The 23,388-nt window shown below is 44.0% G+C and overlaps 1 protein-coding gene across 1 annotated transcript; it reads left to right on the top strand.

Moving 5' to 3' along the window:
• The first annotated feature begins 12,779 nt into the window (after positions 1-12,779).
• Positions 12,780-14,829, top strand: LOC119349098 (reticulon-like protein B1). Its single transcript, XM_037617111.1, has 5 exons — positions 12,780-13,090; positions 13,580-13,760; positions 13,922-14,063; positions 14,164-14,233; positions 14,332-14,829. The coding sequence occupies exons 1-5, from the start codon at positions 12,901-12,903 to the stop codon at positions 14,499-14,501; spliced, it is 753 nt and encodes a 250-aa protein (XP_037473008.1). The 5' UTR covers positions 12,780-12,900; the 3' UTR covers positions 14,502-14,829.
• The last annotated feature ends 8,559 nt before the right edge of the window (positions 14,830-23,388 follow it).

Below are 23,388 nucleotides of genomic sequence, written 5' to 3'. Positions count from 1 at the left end.
TGGTGTTCAGATTCTCCGGTTCTCGGCATCGTAACCCACCTGGTACTTGGAAAGATCTGCTTCTTCAACAATCACAGTGGCCACAGGGTAAGCCGGAGGAGAGCTCTGCGTCTTTACTGGTACGGGTTTGCCTCCGGCTCTCATGAATCTGTCGCTTCAAAAGAAATTGAGGATCTTGATAAGCTAAAGGATGTGAAAATCTTACTTTCCGGGTTACTTGGCGGATTTTTGGGCGCGACAAAGGCTCTGAGTCAGAGGAAATGATATTTACCTCTTCTTCCACCCCGCGGCTCGTGCCCGTGTCATCCTGATCATAATCAGTATCAATAAGGTAATTAAAAAATGAGCCAAGGGAGTCAAGGGCTACCTCCGACTCAGAAGAATCATCTAGCTGAAGCTGCTCAGAACCGCTGGGTTTCTTTCCACGTTTCTTTGCGGTGGCCCTCCTGGCGGCTCTCTTGGCCTTCCTGTCCCTTTTTGCAGCTTCATGGTCATATTGGTAGTTTAAGTAAAATAACTCTCTAAAGAGTAACATGTTGGGTTCTTCTCCAAGATACACCTCGCTGAACACTTGGAAGTTACAGATATTAGACACGGAATTGGGTCCGATGTCTTGAGGGTGGAGATCGAAGAAATTCAGGACATCTCTAAAGAATTTGGAGCCGGGTGGTGAGAAACCCCGGTTCATATGATCTATGAAAACAATCACCTCCGCTTCCTTGGGTTGAGGTCTCTCTTCAGCCGGGTCAGGGGCACGGTATGACATGACATGCCTTTTTGGCAAATAGCCAACTTTTACAAAGTCTTTGAGAGTCTGCTCGGTGCCAACAGATGGGACTGCTACGTCTTGAGCTTGCGTTGGTTTTCCTTGAAGAGGAAAGGGTGATGCAGCACAGTAGCATAAGTATTTCCCTCGGTTTTTGAGAACCAAGGTATCAATCCAGTAGGAGGCTCCTCACAAGTCCCACGAGCCTACACAAACAAACAAAGAACCCGCAACCAACGCGAGAAAGGGGTTGGCAATCCCTTCACAGCCACTTGCGAAAGTGAGATCTGATAGAGATAATATGATAAGATAAATATATTTTTGGTATTTTATAATCTAGATGCAGAAAATAAAGATGCAAATAAAAGTAGATTGAAAGCTTATATGATAAAAGATAGACCCGAGGGCCATAGGTTTCACTAGAGGCTTCTCTCAAGATAGCATAAGTATTACGGTGGGTGAACAAATTACTGTCGAGCAATTGATAGAAAAGCGAATAATTATGAGATTATCTAGGCATGATCATGTATATAGGCATCACGTCTGTAACAAGTAGACCGACTCATGCCTGCCTCTACTACTATTACTCCACACATCGACCGCTATCCAGCATGCATCTAGAGTATTAAGTTCATAAGAACAGAGTAACGCATTAAGAAAGATGACATGATGTAGAGGGATAAACTCAAGCAATATGATATAAACCCCATCTTTTTATCCTCGATGGCAACAATACAATACGTGCCTTGCAACCCTTTCTGTCAATCGGTAAGGACACCGCAAGATTGAACCCAAAGCTAAGCACTTCTCCCATGGCAAGAAAGGTCAATCTAGTAGGCCAAACCAAATCGATAATTCGAAGAGACTTGCAAAGATAACTCAATCATACATAAAAGAATTCAGAGAAGATTCAAATATTATTCATAGATAAACTTGATCATAAAACCACAATTCATCGGATCTCGACAAACACACCGCAAAAAGAGATTACATCGAATAGATCTCCACAAGAGAGGGGGAGAACATTGTATTGAGATCCAAAAAGAGAGAAGAAGCCATCTAGCTAATAACTATGGACCCGAAGGTCTATGGTAAACTACTCACAACTCATCGGAAGGGCTATGGTGTTGATGTAGAAGCCCTCCATGGTGGAATCCCCCTCCGGCAGAACGTTGGCGATAGCTCCAAGATGGGATCTCGCAGATACATAAGGTTACGGTGGTGGAAATATTTCTTCGGTGGCTCCCTGGATGTTTTCGAGGTATGTAGGCTTATATAGGAGGAAGAAGTACGTCGGTGGCGCCCGAGGGGCCCATGAGACAGGGGGGCACGCCCAGGAGGGATGGGCGCACCCTCCTATCTCGTGGCTGCCTCGACTGCTTCTTGGCTTGCACTCCAAGTCCTCTGGATCACGTTCGTTTCAAAAATCAAGCTCCTGAAGGTTTCATTCCATTTGGACTCCGTTTGATATTCCTTTTCTTCGAAATACTGAAATAGGCAAAAAAAAAAGCAATACGGGCTGGGCCTCCGGTTAGTAGGTTAGTCCCAAAAATGATATAAATGTGTAAAATAAAGCCCATAGACATACAAAAAAGGTAATATAATAGCATGGAACAATCAAAAATTATAGATACGTTGGAGACGTATCAAGCATCCCCAAGCTTAATTCATGCTCGTCCTCGAGTAGGTAAATGATAAAAACAGAGTTTTTGATGTGGAATGCTACCTAGCATAATTCTCAATGTAATTTCTCTTTATTGTGGCATGAATGTTCAGATCCAAGTGATTCAAAATAAAAGTTCATATTGACAAAAGAAATAGTAATACTTCAAGCATACTAATAAAATCAATCATGTCTTCTCAAAATAACATGGCTAAAGAAAGTTCATCCCTACAAAATCATATAGTTAGGCTATGCTTCATTTTCGTCACACAAAGATGTTCCCAACTTCTATACCCCTGATGACAAGCCAAGCAATTGTTTCGTACTTAAATAATCTCAAACTTTTTCAACCTTCACACAATACATGAGAGTGAGCCATGGATATAGCACTATGGGTGGAATAGAATAATGATTGGGGATTGTGTGGAGAAGACAAAAAGGAGAAAGTCTCACATTGACGAGGATAATCAACGAGCTATGGGAATGCCCATCAATTGATGTCAACATGAGGAGTAGGAATTGCCATGCAACGGATGCACTGGAGCTATAAATGAATGAAAGCTCAACAAAAGAAAACTAATGGGTGTGCATCCAACTTGCTTGCTCACGAAGACCTAGGACATTTGAGGAAGCCCATCGTAGGAATATACAAGCCAAGTTCTATAATGAAAAATTCCCACTAGTGTATGAAAGTGACAACTTATGAGACTCTCTACATGAAAACATGGTGCTACTTTGAAGCACAATATATGAGACTCACTACATGAAGAACAAGGTGCTACTTTGAAGCACAAGTGTGGAAAAGGAGATAGTAGCATTGCCCCTTTATTTATTTATTTTCTTTTTTCTTTCTTTTTCTTTCTTTTATTTTTCTTTTTCTTTTTTTCTTTGGCCTTTCTTTTTCTTTTTCTTTTGGCCTTTCTTTTTTTTCTTTTTGGGCAATGCTCTAATAATGATGATCATCACACTTTTATTGATTACAACACATGAATTACAACTCGAAACTAGAACAAGATATGACTCTATATGAATGCCTCCGGTGGTGTACCAGGATGGTGCAATGAATCAAGAGTGACATGTATAAAAAATTATGCATGGTGGCTTTGCCACAAATACGATGTCAACTACATGATCATGCAATGGCAATATGACAAAAGTAATGTATGTTATGATGACGATGAATGGAACGGTGGAAAGTTGCATGGCAATATATCTCGGAATGGCTATGGAAATGCCATAAATAGGTAGGTATGGTGGCTGTTTTGAGGAAGATATAAGGAGGTTTATGTGTGATAGAGCATATCATATCACGGGGTTTGGATGCACCAGCGAAGTTTGCACCAACTCTCAAGGTGAGAAAGGGCAATGCACGGTACCGAAGAGGCTAGCAATGATGGAAAGGTAAAAGCGCGTATAATCCATGGACTCAACGTTAGTCATAAGAACTCATATACTTATTGCGAAAATTTAGAAGTCATCAAAAACCAAGCACTACGTGCATGCTCCTAGGGGGATAGATTGGTAGGAAAAGACCATCGCTCGTCCCCGACCGCCACTCATAAGGATGCACAAGCCAGGTACACTTCATGCTTCAAATTTGTTACACAACTTTAACCATACATGCATGCTATAGGACTTGCTAACTTCAACACAAGCATTCTTTAAATTCATAATCACCCAACTAGCATGACTTTAATATCACTACCTCCCTATCTCAAAACAATTATCAAGTATCAAGTTGATTATAGCATCCAATTCACTTCCTATGATAGTTTTTATTATACCCAACTTGGATGCTCATCATTCTAGGACCAATTTATAACCATAGCAAATACCATGTTGTTCTAAAAGACTCTCAAAATAATATAAGTGAGGCATGAGAGATCAAAGATTTCTTCAAAATTAAACCACCGTCGTGCTCTAAGGTGGCATTTGGTTGTGTGGTTATCCACCATAGGGACAGGGATAACCAGTTTTCCTCAGGATGCCACTCGTTTGGTTGGAGAGCAAGAGAGGATATGGATAGCCGGATGCCTGGGAATATTAGGCTAAAAGCTGGCTGAGGAAAGTCGCGAGATTATCGCGGATGAGGGCAGCCACCCGTGCGCAAATCGTTTTCCTTTTCCTTCTTCTGTCTCACCCCTCACCCGAGCAAACCTTCACAACTCCCTCGCCTGAACAAAGAAGCAGCAGCGACGGCGACGATGATGATCTAGATCGGGGCGACGGTACAACTCAGCAAGGACTCCGGTGCGTTTCAGTTTCAAATCCTCCCGCGTCTGTCCTTCCCCTCTCTCTTCTCTATCTCCTAGCGGCGGGATGTGGTCATGGGCTAGTGGGGAGTGGGAAGCACCGGCGGAGGGGTACGGGGAGATCTGGCGGCGGGGAACGTGAAGCTCTGGTGGCTGGGAACTGCGAGATCTCTGGTTGTGGGAATTAGAGAGAGCTCTGGCTAATTAGGAACATGAGAGGCAAGTTTTGCTGTTCTTTCTTACATGCGACCTGATGCTCTTCTCTGTCTCGTTTCTTTTTACAGGTCCGACGGAGACACCCGTAGCATCGCTACAGTGAAGAAAATAGTTATAACTTGTCTATGATGTTGGACTATAGTGTTGAGTGTTGGATTATGAAGTTCAACTTTAATTCTATTCTCACCAAACACACACATGCCTATCCCTAGCCACCTCTTATCCTCCCAACCAAACAATAAGATGTGGTTATCCAACTCACCCAATCCCTCACAACCAAACGTCATAAATTGGCTATCCCCAACCACCTGGTTAAGGATATCCTCGGCCAAGTCATTCTCTCCCATGAACCAAACGCCACCTAAAAGATATAAGTGAAGCACTAGAGCAAAAACTATCAAGCTCAAAAGATATAAGTGAAGCACATAGAGTATTCTAGTAAATTTCAATCAAGGAGGCTTCTCCCAAAAGGTGTTTTACAGCAAGGATGATTGTGGTAAACTAAAAAGCAAAGACTAATATAATACATGACGCTCCAAGCAAAACACATATCATGTGGCGGATAAAAATATAGCTCCAAGTAAAGTTACCAATGAACGAAGACAAAAGAGGGGATGCCTTCCGGGGGCATCCCCAAGCTTAGGCTTTTGGCTATTCTTGAATATCTTGGGGTGCCTTGGGCATCCCCAAGCTTAGGCTTTTGCCACCCTTTATTCCATAATCCATCAAAGCTCTACCCAAAACTTGAAAACTTCACAACACAAAACTCACCAGGAAATCTCATAAGCTCCGTTAGTGAAAGAAAACAAAACCACCACATAAGGTACTGTAATAAACTCATTCTTTATTTATATTGGTGTTAAAACTACTGTATTCCAAGTTCTCTACGGTTCATACCCTTACATACTAGCCATATATAGATGCATCAAAATAAGCAAACAACACACGAAAAACAGAATCTGTCAAAAACAGAACAATCTGTAGCAATCTGTAACTAACGCAAACTTCTGGAATCTTAAAAATCCTACCAAAATAGGAAGCCCTACACAATTTGTTTATTGAACAGCAGAAAAAATAATCAACGCAAAATCTCATTTATGTGATTTATTGAATTTTTTCTCGTGAGCGCAAAGTTTCTGTTTTTCAGCAGAATCAGATCAACTCATATCATAGGTTATCCTATAGGTTCTACTTGGCACAAACACTAAATAAAACATGAAAACACATCTAAACAGAAAGTAGATGCAAAATTTATTACTTAACAGGAACAAAAACAAGAAACACAAAGAAAATTGGGTTGCCTTCCAACTAGCGCTATCGTTTAACGCCCCTAGCTAGGCATAAAAGCGAAGATAGATCTAAGTAGTGCCATCTTTGGCACTTGATTCATAGGTAGAGCACTTATAATCTTTAGGGGTTTCTCCCTTTTTAGCAATGATAAAAACTTTAGGCAAAAATTCAAGAAATTCGTTCATAGCGGAAGGTTCCTTAACGATAGAGAGACAGTTGGGATGATCACTTATGGAATTGAGATCCGCGTCTCCCTTATTAGAAGATTCACCCTTATTTTTAGGAACATAAATAAACCTGGCGGTTTTGGTAGGGGTTTTTGGAGTGTTTTTCATAGAGGAAAATACGGAACCTAAGTTAGTAATGATATCCTCAAGTTTACCGATTCTTGCAGAATCTAGATCTATTTTTTCATTAACTATAGGTTCTTTCTCTTTAAGATTTTTCAAAGTAACTCCAAACCTAGATCCGTATTGGGTAATTTGATTATGAATCTTTTTATCCAAATTTTCAATTAACTCAAAAGTGGCAATTTTATTTTCAATGATCTCGAGCCGTTGCATAACATGTTCCAAAGTTAAAACAGTTCCATTAACCAAAAGAGGTGGTGGACCAAACAAATCTAACATAGCATTATAAGCTTCAAACGTGTGACTATTCAAGAAACCCCTCCGACAACGGTATCAAGAACGCATCTATTACAAGGAGTAATGCCTACATAAAAATTGCGAAGAAGAACGGAAGTAGAAAGCTTCCTAGTGGATTTATTTTGAGCATTGCAAATTCTATGCCAATCATCTTTTAAATTTTCTCCCTCCCTTTGCTTACAATTGAGAATTTTATGTTCGAGAGTAATAACAAGGATAGGGGGACTAGCCATAACGACAAGGTAAATGATCTAACACACGAGCAAATGGAAAAAGGCAAGCAAAAGAGAGAGGAAGAAGAAGGCAAGCGGAAAAGAGAGGAGATTGGGAAAGAGAGGGCGAATAAAAACGGCAAGGGTGAAGTGGGGGAGAGGAAACGAGAGGCAAATGGCAAATAATGTAAATGCGAGGGAGATGAGTTTGTGATGGGTACTTGGTATGTCTTCACTTGAGCGAAGACCTCCCCGGCAACGGCACCAGAAATCCTTCTTGCTACGTCTTGAGCTTGCGTTCGTTTTCCTTGAAGAGGAAAGGGTGATGCAGCACAGTAGCGTAAGTATTTCCCTCAGTTTTTGAGAACCAAGGTATCAATCCAGTAGGAGGCTCCTCACAAGTCCCACGAACCTACACAAACAAAGAAAGAACTCGCAACCAACGCGATAAAGAGGTTGTCAATCCCTTCACGACCACTTGCGAAAGTGAGATCTGATTGAGATAATATGATAAGACAAATATATTTTTGGTATTTTATAATATAGATGCAGAAAATAAAGATGCAAATAAAAGTAGATTGAAAGCTTAAATGATAAAAGATAGACCCGGGGTGCATAGGTTTCACTAGAGGCTTCTCTCAAGATAGCATAAGTATTATGGTGGGTGAACAAATTACTGTCGAGCAATTGATAGAAAAGCGAATAATTATGAGGTTATCTAGGCATGATCATGTATATAGGCATCACGTCCGTAACAAGTAGACCGACTCCTGCCTGCATCTACTACTATTACTCCACACATCGAACGCTATCCAACATGCATCTAGATTATTAAGTTCATAAGAACAGAGTAACACATTAAGAAAGATGACATGATGTAGAGGGATAAACTCAAGCAATATGATATAAACCCCATCTTTTTATCCTCGATGGCAACAATACAATACGTGCCTTGCAACCCTTTTTGTCACTGGGTAAGGACACCACAAGATTGAACCCAAAGCTAAGCACTTCTCCCATGGCAAGAAAGATCAATCTAGTAGGCCAAACTAAATCGATAATTCGAAGAGACTTGCAAAGATAACTCAATCATACATAAAAGAATTCAGAGAAGATTCAAATATTATTCATAGATAAACTTGATCATAAACCCACAATTCATCGGATCTCGACAAACACACCGCAAAAAGAGATTACATCGAATAGATCTCCACAAGAGAGGGGGAGAACATTGTATTGAGATCCAAAAAGAGAGAAGAAGCCATCTAGCTAATAACTATGGACCCGAAGGCCTGTGGTAAACTACTCACAACTCATCGGAAGGGCTATGGTGTTGATGTAGAAGCCCTCCACGGTGGAATCCCCCTCCGGCAGAACACCGGCGACGGCTCCAAGATGGGATCTCGTTGATACATAAGGTTACGGTGGTGGAAATATTTCTTCGGTGGCTCCATGGATGTTTTTGGGGTATGTAGGCTTATATAGGAGGAAGAAGTACGTCAGTGGCCGCCCGAGGGGCCCACGAGACAGGGGGGCGCGCCCTCCTATCTCGTGGCTGCCTCGGCTGCTTCTTGGCTTGCACTCCAAGTCCTCTGGATCACATTCATTCCAAAAATCACGCTCCCGAAGGTTTCATTCCGTTTGGACTCTGTTTGATATTCCTTTTCTTCGAAATACTGAAATAGGCAAAAAAACAGCAATACGGGCTGGGCCTCCGGTTAGTAGGTTAGTCCCAAAAATGATATATATGTGTAAAATAAAGCCCATAGACATCCAAAACAGGTAATATAATAGCATGGAACAATAAAAAATTATAGATACGTTGGAGACGTATCAGGGACCCAGTTGCATGAAGTGCTTGTCTTAGGTGCCATGATGATGAAAGCCTAGGAAAGGATAAAAATTTCCGGTTCAAATATAAGCCGAAGGAAGTGTCAATATTTAAGATGGCGGCTTATCTCGGGGCCTAATGGTATGAGGATAATTATGATGAATTATTTAAGTTGCCATAAGCATCATTGACAGTTTAGTTATTTAAGCCGCCATGGGCGGTCAAGATTATCAGCTAAAACATTATCTTCTAAACCAGTGATAAGAATCGCCATGGCTAGGGGGATCTAACAGTTACAGATTTTTGCCTAAGTGCGGCATAAACAAGTTCCACAAAGTGTAGTTGCTATTTTGGATCAAACAGTTGTTCAGAAAAGAAAAATATTCTAGACCTAAAAACAAAGCACAGATGAGTTCATCAGTTCTAAGAAGGCCTCTTGGCAATATAAAGGGATCTACTGGTATTAAAAATGAGTGCGGAACAGCTATCGCATAAGTTCTGTACTATTTTTAGATCAGAGGAGGCTGCAGCATTAGAACTATGAAGAGCTGAGCTCAAATGGCGAAGAACATGGAAAAAACCTACAAACCCTAATGCAGATCTGGAGCAAGGGAAGAGGAAGGCTTACGGTTGCAGGGTTGCTGTGGAGGTTCGCCGCCGTTTCTCTGGACAGACTCAGGTCGATGCAGCGGCCGAGGTTGACGGAGACGAGGGGCACGGCGGCGGCGGCGGAGCTCGAGCAACAGTAGGAGCGCGAGGAAGAAGACGCGGAAAGGAGAAGAATTAGAAAGGACCCGGCCGGGTCTATTTATAAGGAAAACTGAGGACTGGGCGCGAAAAATGAGGAGACCAAAGGCATAAGTTATCCAACTACAAGGACGCCTCAACTTTCGGGATGGTCTTTAAGATAAGAATCCGTTGAGGTACATTGGATAAAGTGTAAATTGATGATTGATGACATCACGATGGGTTATCCAAAATCTAGAGGATGACATCATGGCGGGTTAAAGCTATCACACAAGCAGGGAGCACAAGATTTTTTAAAGTGTTGAAGATTGCCATGAACCAGTTCAAATCAATCTGGGGCCTAATATTGGGAATATAACTATTAGGCATGACCCGCCCAGGAGAGGCCGGGTCATGCCCACGATGAATCCCACGAAGAAACTTGAAGATGACGGCTCACTTAAAAGGCTTAAGGCCTGTAGAGATAAACCGCCATGTATGCATAAACTTGTATTGTAAGTAAGGAATAGAGAGAGACCGAGCCGGACTTGTTTATGAACCGGCCGGGACTCTGTGAGCCGCTGGTCGTCGACCTCTGTATATAAAGGGACGACCCGACGGCGGTTCAGGGCAAGTAACGTCAGATCGAGAACTAGGTCAAGCGGATTCACTCCCTGGTTATCGATTCATAAGTAATCCCACCCAAAACTGGATCGTAGGCTTTTACCTTCACCGTAAGGGGCCGAACTAGTATAAACCTCATGTCCTTTGTCCCGTTTAACCCCTTTAAGCTTCCTAGTTGCGATGGCTCCACGACTAAGTCCTTACGCTAGGACATCTGACGTGACAATTCCACGACACTTTTGGAGCATCTTTTTTTTGCCATGACTTCATGAATGTCATTCTATTATAAAATTTTGCAAACTTTTGTCAATGTTTGCCACAAAAAATCTGGTTTATTTTTTTTATTTTTTTGCTATTTGTTTTCAATTTACGGTCCATCCAGGTCCATTTCTACTCGTGTATAAATACTCCATGGTGTGCATGGGCCTCATCAGTGGCAGAGCTTCATGGGGGCCAACCTGGGCCATGGACCCCAGCTCACAAGAAAACAAGCCTCATCTCTTAGTATTAGGCCTATTTTCCACAAGCCTCATCTCTTAGTATTATGGCCAAGTGGAAAACCTCGTCGGTGTTTAGAGCTGCTTTTGAAATGAGCTAATCACTTCTTTTTTTGGAAAATGAGTGAACAATAGTTTCACACTTTGATGTTAGGTTTATGTCATCTCTTTCGGTTTTCATATTTCCTAAAAGAATGAAAGAGTGAATTTGATTCTTCCAAAAGAGATACATAAACGATCTATTCTTTTGAAATGAGTGAAATCCACTTTTTTTTAAATGACTAGAATTAGTATTTTCTTCGAAACTAGAACAATGCCCGTGCGGTGCAACCGGATATAAACATTCTAGTACGTTAGCTTGTGATTTACCTGTCAATAATAATGTGATTTGAGTAAATAAACGCTGATCAAATTCTGCCCGTGAATTACCTTATATTTTGATTAGAAGTCTGGTAAGTAATTAAAGTGAAACTGATTCAGAAGGTAAGTAAATTAAAGTGATTGATTATCATATACATGGAAAGTTGGACGAAGGGCTGATGGGAAGAAGGGTGAAATGAGAATGTTACATTATTTTTAAGTAGTATAAGATATAAGATATAAGAGATAAGAGATAGAGATATTCCTCTTTGAAATGAGTGAAATCAAAAAGTGAAAATAGTTTTTGAAATGAGTGAAACTTTTTTATATGAGCAAAGTAATAAAGATGACTCTTTTGAAACAGTCAAAAACACTGTTATGAAATAGTGGGAAAATGTAAATACTCCCTCCATTCCATAATGTAGTGCTTCCTCTATCCACGTGCTTCAACTTTGACCGTAAATTTAACTACCAAGACCGATTGCGGCGGAAGCAAAAATTATATCAGTGAATTCGTATTCGAAAGAAGTTTTCAATTATATAATTTTTTCTCCCGCCGCAGTTGGTCTCGTTGGTTAAATTTATGGTCAAAGTTGGACCTCGGGAAGCGCGGGCGCACTATATTTTGGAACGGAGGGAGTATCATTTTTTGAAAGAGTGGAACAATGTAATATTTACGAAATTAGCAAAATCTGTATTTTCAAATGAGTGAATCGGTTACTTCAAATGAGTGTTTTTTTTTTGGTTTAGTGGAATCAACTTTTAAAAATGAGTGAAATTATTTAGTGAAATCTTTTTCCAACAACTGAAACTGTAAAATGATAGAAACAATAAGTTCAAACTAGTCAAAATGCATCTAGCATCGGTCTTGCTTTGAAGATTTTGTCCCCCTGAATTCAAGTATGTAAACAAAGCTTGGCGAACGAAATATTGGTTCGGAAGTTCCGAGCAATTCAAAATGTCACAGCGAGAATAAAATGCAAGTCTTTTGTTTAGAGAGTCTTTGTGTGCATGTCAGTGCGTTTTGTATGTGTACCTCCACTCCTCCAGGCTCCGGCTCTAGAGCTATATATATATATGCTCAGCTGTTAATTCCGCCATGTCAAAGCTCGAGATCACGATGCTTGCAAACGATCTTGACGTGCTGCTCACGACGCTGAACCGCCCGAAAAACTCGCAAAAAGAATTATCCGGACAAAATTTCAAAGACTTTCGTTTTCGGCAACTGTGCCCTCCGGCCCATAAAAATGACGGGACCGAACCGAGCCGGCGTCCATCCAGAAGGTTCCAGCCTACACGAGCCGCGACCCCGTCCCCGCCGACGGATGCCAGGGCCCCGCCACGCGTCGCCCACACACCATCGGCTCCCCATCCCTCCTCGCGATCTCCACCCGTCCGTCCCATTCATTATTATCACCCCGGCCCCCACCTGCGTGGGCCCCACGGCAGGAATGACTCCTCCACCATCCCTGTCGCGGCCGTTGCTGCCGAGAAGTACTCGCCCCGTGCACCCACCCCGTCTCCCCACACTCACTGCCCGGTAGGCCCCACGCCCCCGACTCCCGGGGCCGGACCCACGCGAGCAGGAGGCGGCCCCGCGCGGGCGTTTTCCCGGAGCCGTCCGTGCCGAGATGGACGGCTGGGGGGCGCGTCACGCGGGGCACAAAACACGCGGCCCCGAAGCACGGGAAAGGAAAGGAGAGAGGGATTGAGATTCCAGCGGCGACGGCAGGCAGGCAGGCAGAAAAGGCGTTGCCAAACAGAAGCGTCGCGTTGGGGAGAGAGGGGGAGCGGCGGGCGAGCGAGCGAAGCATCCATGGCGGAGCACAAGGAGGAGTCGGTGATGGACAAGATCACGGAGAAGTTCCACGGCGGGTCCTCCTCTTCCTCCTCGTCGTCGGACGACGACGAGAGGAAGTCGGGGTCGTCGTCGTCCGTCAAGGCCAAGATCTACCGCCTCTTCGGCCGCGAGAAGCCCGTCCACTCCGTCCTCGGCGGCGGCAAGCGTGAGTACCCCCGACCCCCGCTCGCGTGCTCCCCGCGCTTTGCTTCCGCCGCGCGGTTTCGTAGATCCGGCCGCATCGGGGTTTCGCGCCTCCGCGGGGCTTTGCCCGGGCGCTCAACGGCTCGTCCGAGGGACGGAAATCTGCGGTTGCTCTGGTCTCTGTGGAAAATTTCGTGTCCGCCGAGATAGGTCCCGCTGATTACTAGTGTGCGTGGGAAGCGTCCCGATCTGCGATTTTCCGAGCCCAGGTTCCGCGGCATTGCCTGTCCGCAGGATGTGAATAGGGTAGCATACATCAGTTTAGTACTATTTGTGATTGAAGTGATTGTGCGATTCTGCTGCTTTGCAGAGGAAGCAGCCGAAACTAGTGCTGCATCCTAGTAGTACTAGCTTAAACCCTGAGATGCTTTGTTTGTTTTCTACGAGTAGATAGATTGCTTGTTGGTCTGGGCTTCTGATGTGCTGTGCTTATGTGTTGTTATGCTTGCAGCTGCCGACCTCTTCCTGTGGAGGAACAAGAAGATCTCCGGTGGGGTGCTCGCGGGCGCCACCGCCATCTGGCTGCTGTTTGAGGTCCTGGAGTACCATCTCCTCACCCTCCTCTGCCACGGCTTCATCCTCACCCTGGGCATCCTCTTCCTCTGGTCCAACGCCTCTGCCTTCGTCAACAAGTGAGCTTCATCAAATTTCCCTTGTTATTTGCACCCAGATCAGTTATAGGATGACAATGCTTCGTTAGCCTGTATCAACGCCGTGTAATCACAATGATCCTAACAGTTTTAGCAATTGCTCTAGTTTGTGGTTGTAAACAACTGCCTGCAATTGTTTTCAGGTGCCCTCCCAACATTCCAGAGGTGAAGATCCCCGAGGACCTGGCTGTCAATGTTGCCCGCTCGCTGCGATACGAGATCAACAGGGGCTTTGCTAGCCTGAGGGCGATTGGTCAAGGCCGTGACCTGAAGAAATTCCTGATTGTATGTTGATTGGTTGCGTGATTTTGTTTCCTTTTAGCCTTCACTGTTTAAACCCTGTTTATGTGTTAAGTCGCTTATTGCGTCGTCTCTTTGTTCTCAGGTGGTTGCAGGCCTGTGGATCCTCTCTTTCCTTGGCAGCTGCTGCAATTTCCTGACCTTGTTCTACATAGGTAAATGTGGTTTCTTGCTACAGTCTGTTTGTTACTTACATATATGTGCAATAAGCTTGCCTAGCATTGTTTCGCTGATCATGCCTTCTTGCTTGCAGTCTTCATGGTGCTTTACACCGTGCCTGTTCTGTACGAGAAGTATGAGGACAAGATCGATGCTTTTGGAGAGAAGGCCATGGTCGAGCTGAAGAAGTACTACGCCATCTTCGATGAGAAGTGCCTGTCCAAGATTCCCAAGGGTCCGTCCAAGGATAAGAAGCAGCATTAGAACGGTAGAGAGTACCCTGCGCAGATTTATCTTCAAAGTTGATCACTACTCGTCGGTTTTCAAGGATGGTTGTGATTCCATTTCCGTAGCTGATAGTAGATACCTACCACTATCTGGTCAAAAACCCCTGGCACGGTCAGTAGTCATGGCACGTGCAACTTCTACGAACTTAAAAGTCATGCCAGCTTTTGCTCAATATCCTGTTTCCAATTCTATGGTTAATGTAGCATCCTCACTTGCAAGTTGTGTTGGTGTAATATGGCAGTGATGTTTGCGACTTTAGTAGACTTGCTACAATGAATGAAGTGGCTCTTTTGATGTTATGTCATTCCTGGGGTTCGTATCCACAATGAAGTGGCTCTTTTGGGTGTATGTCATTCGTGGGGTTTATTTCGTTTGTTGGTGTTGATATGCCTATGCATTCGTGAGGCTTCAGTTGATTCGGATGAATGTTTTGTCTATCATGTTTGTGTGCTGAAGTGTCTAGTTAGATTTGTCGGATCACTTGTGACTTGTGTATGTATAAACCACCTTGAATTTCAACGCTCTCTCCTTGGGTATTGAGCCTGTGATGGAGAAGTACAGCATAACTTATTAGAAATTACAAGAAATCAAAATGGTATAACAAAGACTCGCTAAAACATGCGAAATACATAAAATCATTTGGGCGTATGAGCACTTTGTATCAACAGCTATTGCTTTTAGTGCTCTGTTGACAGCGGTGTAGGAGGAGAATGCTTAATTTTGGAAGTTCCCATTGAACATTTCATGGTGAATTGCAGGCTTGCAGCAGGGCGAATGCTGGTGTCCAAAATCGTCAGAATTGAAACGGTACCATAAAACCAGTTTACACAGCTATACAATCAAATTCACTGAAACATGAGAATTCCAAAGTTGTCTGGGCACATTGTTTTCAGAAGCACTACTTGCATCGTCACTGCTAGATGATGACACGAGCATTTAATGCATACTCCCTCTGTAAAGAAATATAAGATGGGTGTAACAAACAACTTGGTACATGAAAGGGTGAAATCAGCCCGGTAAATTAATGTACAGCTGAATATCCAGTGAATGTGCAGAGCAAAAGTAACAAAAATAACAATGACTTGTGGACTACACAGCCAAAAGGCTGATCAATCGCGAAAGGGATATTATGATTACAAATTTTTGCATCAAATTGCTCAGCCAAAGAATTGAACGGCATTGTCGACAAATTGCTCTATTTGTTGCGGTACTCCAGCTTATGCACTCTGTATTAATGATAATTCAGCCATGTCTTGGGGTAACATTGTAAGTTGCCAAGTGTAAGTTCCATCGAGAATATTAACACACGGGGGCATTACCTGCATGCTTGCTGTGAAAAACCTCTTTCCAGTTCAAACTGGGATGATCAAAAACTGGATCCGCGTTATTCTGCGCAAATAGACCGTGGCTGTTCTGTACACCACTAGATACATGCATGCTGTTGGAGCTCAAATGGGAGGTGGTAAAGAAGAGGGACTAGTTCATTTTCCACAACTTGTTGTCGTTTGCAGATGAATTCCATGGCCTTATTCCTCCTTGATTTATCTGCTTGACAACTCCTAAGCAGTCCCAGGTTACACATATCTTCCTAGAATTCAGGCCTTCAGCCAAAGTTAATGCTTCTTTGCATGCACAAATCTTCCTAGAACCAAACTCAGCAAGCTACTGTCAGGACGGCCACCCTCACCTGTTCCCTCATGACCGTGATTCGCACTAGGAAGTTGGCAGCTCACAACAAAGCAAGATGCCACATCAACCTAAGTGTAAAATTGCATTATATTAGTATAGTAAACCACAAAAATTCAGAAGCGAGTGCAATGTGAGAATTGTACCTTTGGAGAGCAATGGACATCCCTTATGTTTGAAAAGCAGCCATGACATACTATTTTCAATGGCACATGAGTTTTTACTTCTTCACTTCAGCCATGACATACTTTCAAGCAAATGTAATCCTTCCTTGCTCCAACTGGACGCTGTATGTCAAACAATACTCTTGGTTAAAAAACCAGGTGTGCACAAATTATATGAACATGCAAAGATAACCATTTTTAAAATAATACCATATAAAATAGAAGAACATGAAAATAAATACAACATATGCAAGAACATTGTCATGGTCTGAATTAAACCATTGTACGGAATGGCGCTCCTAAACTATTATCATTCTGACACATATCCTACGGAGAAATGAATTGATCATACAGAAGAATACCAAATGAAAAACTACACAAAAATGAAAACCAGATAAGTACTGAAGATATCTTATATGGACCTTGAGGTATTACGTAGGCAAAGATGCAGTTTTCTGAATGGCGCTCCTAAACTATTATCATTCTGACGCATATCCTACGGACAAAATGAAGTGATCGTATAGAAGAATACCAGATGAAAACTACACAAAAATGTAAACCAGATAAGTACTCAAGATATCTTGTATGGACCGTGAGGTATTACTTAGGCAAAGATGCAGTTTTCTGTCGCATCCTCTGTATGAACCGTCCACTGTGAAAGCTCCTGTGAGCTACATCTGAATGGAACTTCTCCAAAGGGTAAGAAAACACAGCTATATCCACAAGTTTAGCAGAGCAAAAAGCAACGCAAGTTGCACAAATATTCAGGAGAATAAGGCTCTGAAGGAAGAGTTACACAAATAAGAGTATAATGTACTGTCTATATTGATAACATGCTGTCCTAATTGGCATAAAAAAGCTGGAGAGATTGAATCAGACTAACGGTGCATATATGCATTGTAGGATCCAAATCCCTAGCTAGCCCTTGTGCGTAACCAACTAATGCGTAGGGGATAAGATAGATGCTTATTCAGTGAAAGTTCATCAAGAAACCACGCCCAACACACAATACTTCAAAGTATAAACCAAGCAACAGGTTTCGAAATAATATGGCCCATGGGGATCGAGGGGGAGGTAACTGGGACTCACCTGCTGTTGTCGTGGAAACTGACCTGGTAACCACGACGACCGACATGGAGGGCCGCCGAGGTGACAACAAGGATGAAGGTAGCTGGACGCCCGCCTCCTGCGCTTCGCCACACCATCTATCTTGCCTAAATTCTAAAAAGCGCAACTGCACTTTTTTCAGGTCCTGAGCTCCGGGCCGTCGGATCTGGATCCCGATCATGAGGTGCCGCACTGTCGTTGTGGAGCAAAACATCCACACTCCACACGATTACGGTAGGGACGCTCTACCGACAAGTCTCCCGCACCCCATCCACTCTACTCAAGCCCCAAGCCTTTGTCGGTGTTCTGGTAACTAGGGTATCCAGACTTGTCTGCCTGTGGCCCACAGCGTGGCTCCTTCGACAGACTGGCACGACCCATTGGCAAGATTACCAAGACAATGCCCTCGCGGGGCCCCCTTGGCCTCGCGAGGCGGACGACACCAAGACCTCCAGAAGGAGCGGCCTCCCCAGGCTGCCTCCTGAGGAGCGAAGTTTTCTATGCAGGTACCCAGCCTCACGAGGCTGCGGTGAGGCAAGTCATGACGACCAAGGCCAGGCAGGCGCCACCGGCGTAGAGAAGACAATTTCCTCTTTGGTTTTAAGGAGGCAAGGACAGGCGTGGGTTCCCGAGGAATCTGTCAAAGGTTTCCATTCCGGTGCAACGAGACCAAGATCACGGGCTCGGCAGGACAGAGGTCATCGTCGAGTCCACCGCTGCGTCATGACCAGAAGCTTTGCACGCAAAGACCACCTTTCGTCAGGATAAGATGTACTACTTGTCCCCTTTCAAATTGGCCGTTGTGGGATCCCTTCCCACCTATGTTTTGGGGGAAGAGAACCAAGGCCACTATAAATATAGGTTAGCCACCACCGTAGAGGGAGGGGGGGTCCGATTCGAGCTGTCGACTCATTCCTCACCCCCCGAGCCCTCGCAAGGCAGCTCAATCACTGTACTAGTTCATCCTCAAAACTCCTCGTGAGACCAATCCATCCCAAAGCAGGAGTAGGGTTTTACACCGCAAGGTGGCCCGAACTTGGGTAAAACTCCTGTGTCCATCTTCCTCCTCGCTCACGCGAACCCGGCAAAGCTAGGCTGTAGGGCGGCGAGCTGGAAATTTGAGAGGTTGAGTTCTTCGCACACACCACAGAGTTCGAACCTTTGTGGGTCTACGGAGCCCGGAATCCGACATTGGCGCGCCAGGTAGGGGTGTGTCGAAGTCCTTCTTCCACCTCCGCGTCGCTTCTGCTCCGCCTCCCCCATGGCCAACGCACGCCATGTCCGTGCAGAGCACTGAGCCGCTCGTGTCGCCTAGACGGCACCCGTGGGCAACGGTGCTCCTCACCGCTCTGCCTCTCCCGTGGCCAACGCTGCCACTGACCCTGCGGCTCATGAGCAGCACGACTCGTCGCTGCTGCCTCCCGTGTGGCGTGATGGCCGCACCGCCACTCCGTCACCTACTCCCGCCGCGGTGTCGTCCTCCCATGCTTGCCGTGGCCCGGAGAATGTGCAGGCTGCGCTGCTCATGGCGCGCGAGCTCCTGCGTTATCGCCCCACCAACGACCTCTATGAAGACTGGCTCGGCCGCATTGCTGAGCTCGTCAACACCACCAGCGAGGCCCCTGTGCCGTCCCGCTCGCTCCTTCTCCCGCCATCCCAAGCGGGTGACGTGGCCTACGACGAGCCTCCTCCACCTCCTCGGCGTGGTGCTGACCAGGAAGCTAGGCACGACGCTCCCCCGCATGACCGACGACGCGAGGCGTCGGTGATGGATGAAGCAAGCCGTTAGGTGGTGTAGCAACCGCAGGCCGACGCGCGCGCTCCCAACGCCAGCCCCAGGACCCTGCGTCGCCAGAGCCTGTGGCGCGTGGGCATCAAGACCGAGCTCCTCCCGTGCGCGTTGTGCCCCCGAGCGTGGCGGGCTGCCGTGCCTTCACCACGGAACTGTGCTGCATCGTCTGGCTCAGCAAGTTCAAGCCGGATATGCCTCCATGCTATGACGACACCCCCGACCCCGCGGAGTTCCTCCAGCTCTATGCGCTGAGCATCGAAGCGGCAAGCGATGATGAGAAGGTTATGACCAACTGGTTCGCCATGGCCCTCAAGGATGGCGCACGGTCTTGGCTCCTGAACCTCCCGGAGGGTCGATTTCCTCCTTGGAGGAGCTTCACGAGCGTTTCATCACCAACTTCCATGGCACCCGCGACCGCGCTCCTTAGTGGGTGACCTACGGTGAGCGAAGCAGCAGCCGGGCGAAACCCTGCACAAGTACATACGACGCTTCACGAATGTTTGCCTCAAGATCCCGAAGGCCTCGGACGAGGCCATCATCTCAGTGTTCACTGATGGCGTCCGAGATGTCAAGATGAAGGAGGAACTCTCCATCCATGAGGATCTAGACTCGGCCCTGGAGATGTTCAACCTGGCAAACAAGCGCGCAAGGGCTGAGGAAGGCCGACTCTCCCTCCTGGAGCTTCCTGAGGCCGACCCAGAAGACAAGAAGGCCAAGGCTAAGGAGGCAAAGTGCAAGGGCCCCGTGATACGTCTCCAACGTATCCATAATTTATGAAGCATTCATGCTATTATATTATCCGTTTTGAATGTTTATGGGCTTTATTATACACTTTTATATTATTTTTGGGACTAACCTATTAACCGGAGGCCCAGCCCATATTGCTGTTTTCTTACCTATTTCGGTGTTTCGAAGAAAAGGAATATCAAACGGAGTCCAAATGGAATGAAACCTTCGGGAGCGTGATTTTTGGAACGAACGTGATCCAGGAGACTTGGAGTTGAAGTCAAGGAAGCTTCAAGGTGGCCACGAGGGCGGGGGGCGCGCCCCCCTGTCTCATGGGCCCCTCGAGCGTCCCCCGACGACTTCTTTCACCTATATAAGTCCATATACCCTAAAAACATCAAGAACAACAATAGATCAGGAGTTCTGCCACCGCAAGCCTCTGTAGCCACCAAAAACCAATCGGGACCCTGTTCCGACACCCTGCGGAGGGGGGGGGATCCCTCACCGGTGGCCATCTTCATCATCCCGGCGCTCTCCATGACGAGGAGGGAGTAGTTCACCCTCGGGGCTGAGGGTATGTACCAGTAGCTATGTGTTTGATCCCTCTCTCTCGTGTTCTTGAGGTGATACGATCTTGATGTATCGCGAGCTTTGCTATTATAGTTGGATCTTATGATGTTTCTCCCCCTCTACTCTCTTGTAATGGATTGAGTTTTCCCTTTGAAGTTATCTTATCGGATTGAGTCTTTAAGGATTTGAGAACACTTGATGTATGTCTTGCCGTGCTTATCTGTGGTGACAATGGGATATTCACGTGATCCACTTGATGTATGTTTTGGTGATCAACTTGCGGGTTCAGTGACCTTGTGAACTTATGCATAGGGGTTGGCACATGTTTTCGTCTTGACTCCGGTAGAAACTTTAGGGCACTCTTTTAAGTACTTTGTGTTGGTTGAATAGATGAATCTGAGATTGTGTGATGCATATCGTATAATCATGCCCACGGATACTTGAGGTGACAATCGAGTATCTAGGTGACATTAGGGTTTTGGTTGATTTGTGTCTTAAGGTATTATTCTAGTATGAACTCTATGATAGATCGAACAGAAAGAATAGCCTCATGTTATTTTACTACGGACTCTTGAATAGATAGATCAAAAAGGATAACTTTGAGGTGGTTTCGTACCCTACCATAATCTCTTCATTTGTTCTCTGCTACTAGAGGCTTTGGAGTGACTCTTTGTTGCATGCTGAGGGATTGTTATGTGATCCAATTATGTTATTATTGTTGAGAGAACTTGCACTAGTGAAAGTATGAACCTTAGGCCTTGTTTCCTACCATTGCAATACTGTTTACGCTCAGTTTTATCAATAGTTACCTTGCTGTTTTTATAATTTCAGATTACAAATACCCATATCTACTATCCATATTGCACTTGTATCACCATCTCTTTGCCGAACTAGTGCACCTATACAATTTACCATTGTATTGGGTGTGTTGGGGACACAAGAGACTCTTTGTTATTTGGTTGCAGGGTTGTTTGAGAGAGACCATCTTCATCCTACCCCTCCTACAGATTGATAAACCTTAGGTCATCCACTTGAGGGAAATTTTCTACTGTCCTACAAACCTCTGCACTTGGAGGCCCAACAACGTCTACAAGAAGAAGGTTGTGTAGTAGACATCAAGCTCTTTTCTGGCGCCGTTGCCGGGGAGGTGAGTGCTTGAAGGTATATCTTTAGATCTTGCAATCGAATCTTTTAGTTTCTTGTTTTATCACTACTTTAGTCTATAAAAGAAAATCACAAAAAAATGGAATTGAGCTTGTCTCATACGCTTCATCTTTTTAATATCTTTCGTGAGAATGATGGAAAGGAAAATTGTGCTCAAGTGCTAGAAGAAGAAATCTATAAAATGTTTGGCACTAAATATGTGAATGATGAGCATGATTGCAATGTTATTAGTATGAATTCTTTGAATACCCATGATGCTAATGATATGCAAAGCCACAAGCTTGGGGATGCTAGGTTTGATGAATATGATTTTTTTTGTCCCCCAAGTTTTGATGAGAATATTTGTTATGATGAAAGCATGCCTCCTATTTATGATGATTATATTGATGAAAGTGGGTTTGGAAGAGTGTAAAATTTAGGTAATATTGATCCCACTATTTTGGAGGGTGTTGAATCTTATTGTGATAATTATGAAAGTGGATTTGGAGAGGTCATGACTTTATTTAGTGATGAATCCACTATTTCAGAAGAGGTTCCAATTGATTATGAGAACAAAGTTGCTATCTATGATGATTATTGTGATGACATGTATGCTATACAAAATAATGACAACCATGAAACTTGTTATCATGATTTTAGTTTTCATTTGGATTATGCCTCACATGATAGTTATTTTGTTGAGTTTGCTCCCACTATTATTCATGAGAAGAAATTTGCTTATGTGGAGAGTAATAAAATTTTTATGCTTGTAGATCATGAAAATAATGCTTTATGTTCTGGTTATATTGTTGAATTCATTCATGATGCTACTGAACATTATTATGAGGGAGGAACATATGCTTGTAGGAATAGCAATAATATCAAGTTTTCTCTCTATGTGTTGAAAATCTTGAAGTTATGCTTGTTTTGCCTTCCCATGCTAGTTGATTATTGTTCCCATAAGTTGTTTGCTCACAAAATCCCTATGCATAGGAAGTGGGTTAGGCTTAAATGTGTTAGTCATATTCTTCATGATGCTCTCTTTATGTTTCAATTCTTATCCTTTATGTGAGCATCATTGAAATCATCATGCCTAGCTAGGGCGTTAAACGATAGCACTTGTTGGGAGGCAACCCAACTTTATTTTTGTTCTTTACTTTTTGCTCCTGTTTAGTAATAAATAATTCATCTAGCCTCTGGTTATATGTGGTTTTATGTTTTAATTAGTGTTTGTGCCAAGTAGAGCCTTTGGGAAGACTTGGGTGAAGTCTATATGATCTTGCTGTAAAATACAGAAACTTTAGCGCTCACGAGAATAGCTGCCATTTTTTACTGGAGAGTGATTTTAGGTTGATTATTTTTGCAGATTATTAATAGACAAATTACTCAGGTTCACCAATTTATTTCAGAATTTTTGGAGTTCCATAAGTATACGTTTGATACAGATTACTACAGACTGTTCTGTTTTTGACAGATTCTGTTTTCATTGTGTTGTTTGCTTATTTTGATGAATCTATGAGTAGTATCGGAGGGTATGAACCATAGAGAAGTTGGAATACAGTAGATATTACGTCAATATGAATTTAGAATGAGTTTACAACAGTACCTAAGTGGTGATTTATTTTCTTATACTAACGGAGCTTACGAGTTTTGTTTTGAGTTTCGTGTTGTGAAG

Source organism: Triticum dicoccoides, chromosome 1B (assembly GCF_002162155.2).
Source record: "Triticum dicoccoides isolate Atlit2015 ecotype Zavitan chromosome 1B, WEW_v2.0, whole genome shotgun sequence".
In the NCBI taxonomy this organism is placed as follows: domain Eukaryota; kingdom Viridiplantae; phylum Streptophyta; class Magnoliopsida; order Poales; family Poaceae; genus Triticum; species Triticum dicoccoides.
This window is presented reverse-complemented; position numbering and strand designations above follow the sequence as displayed.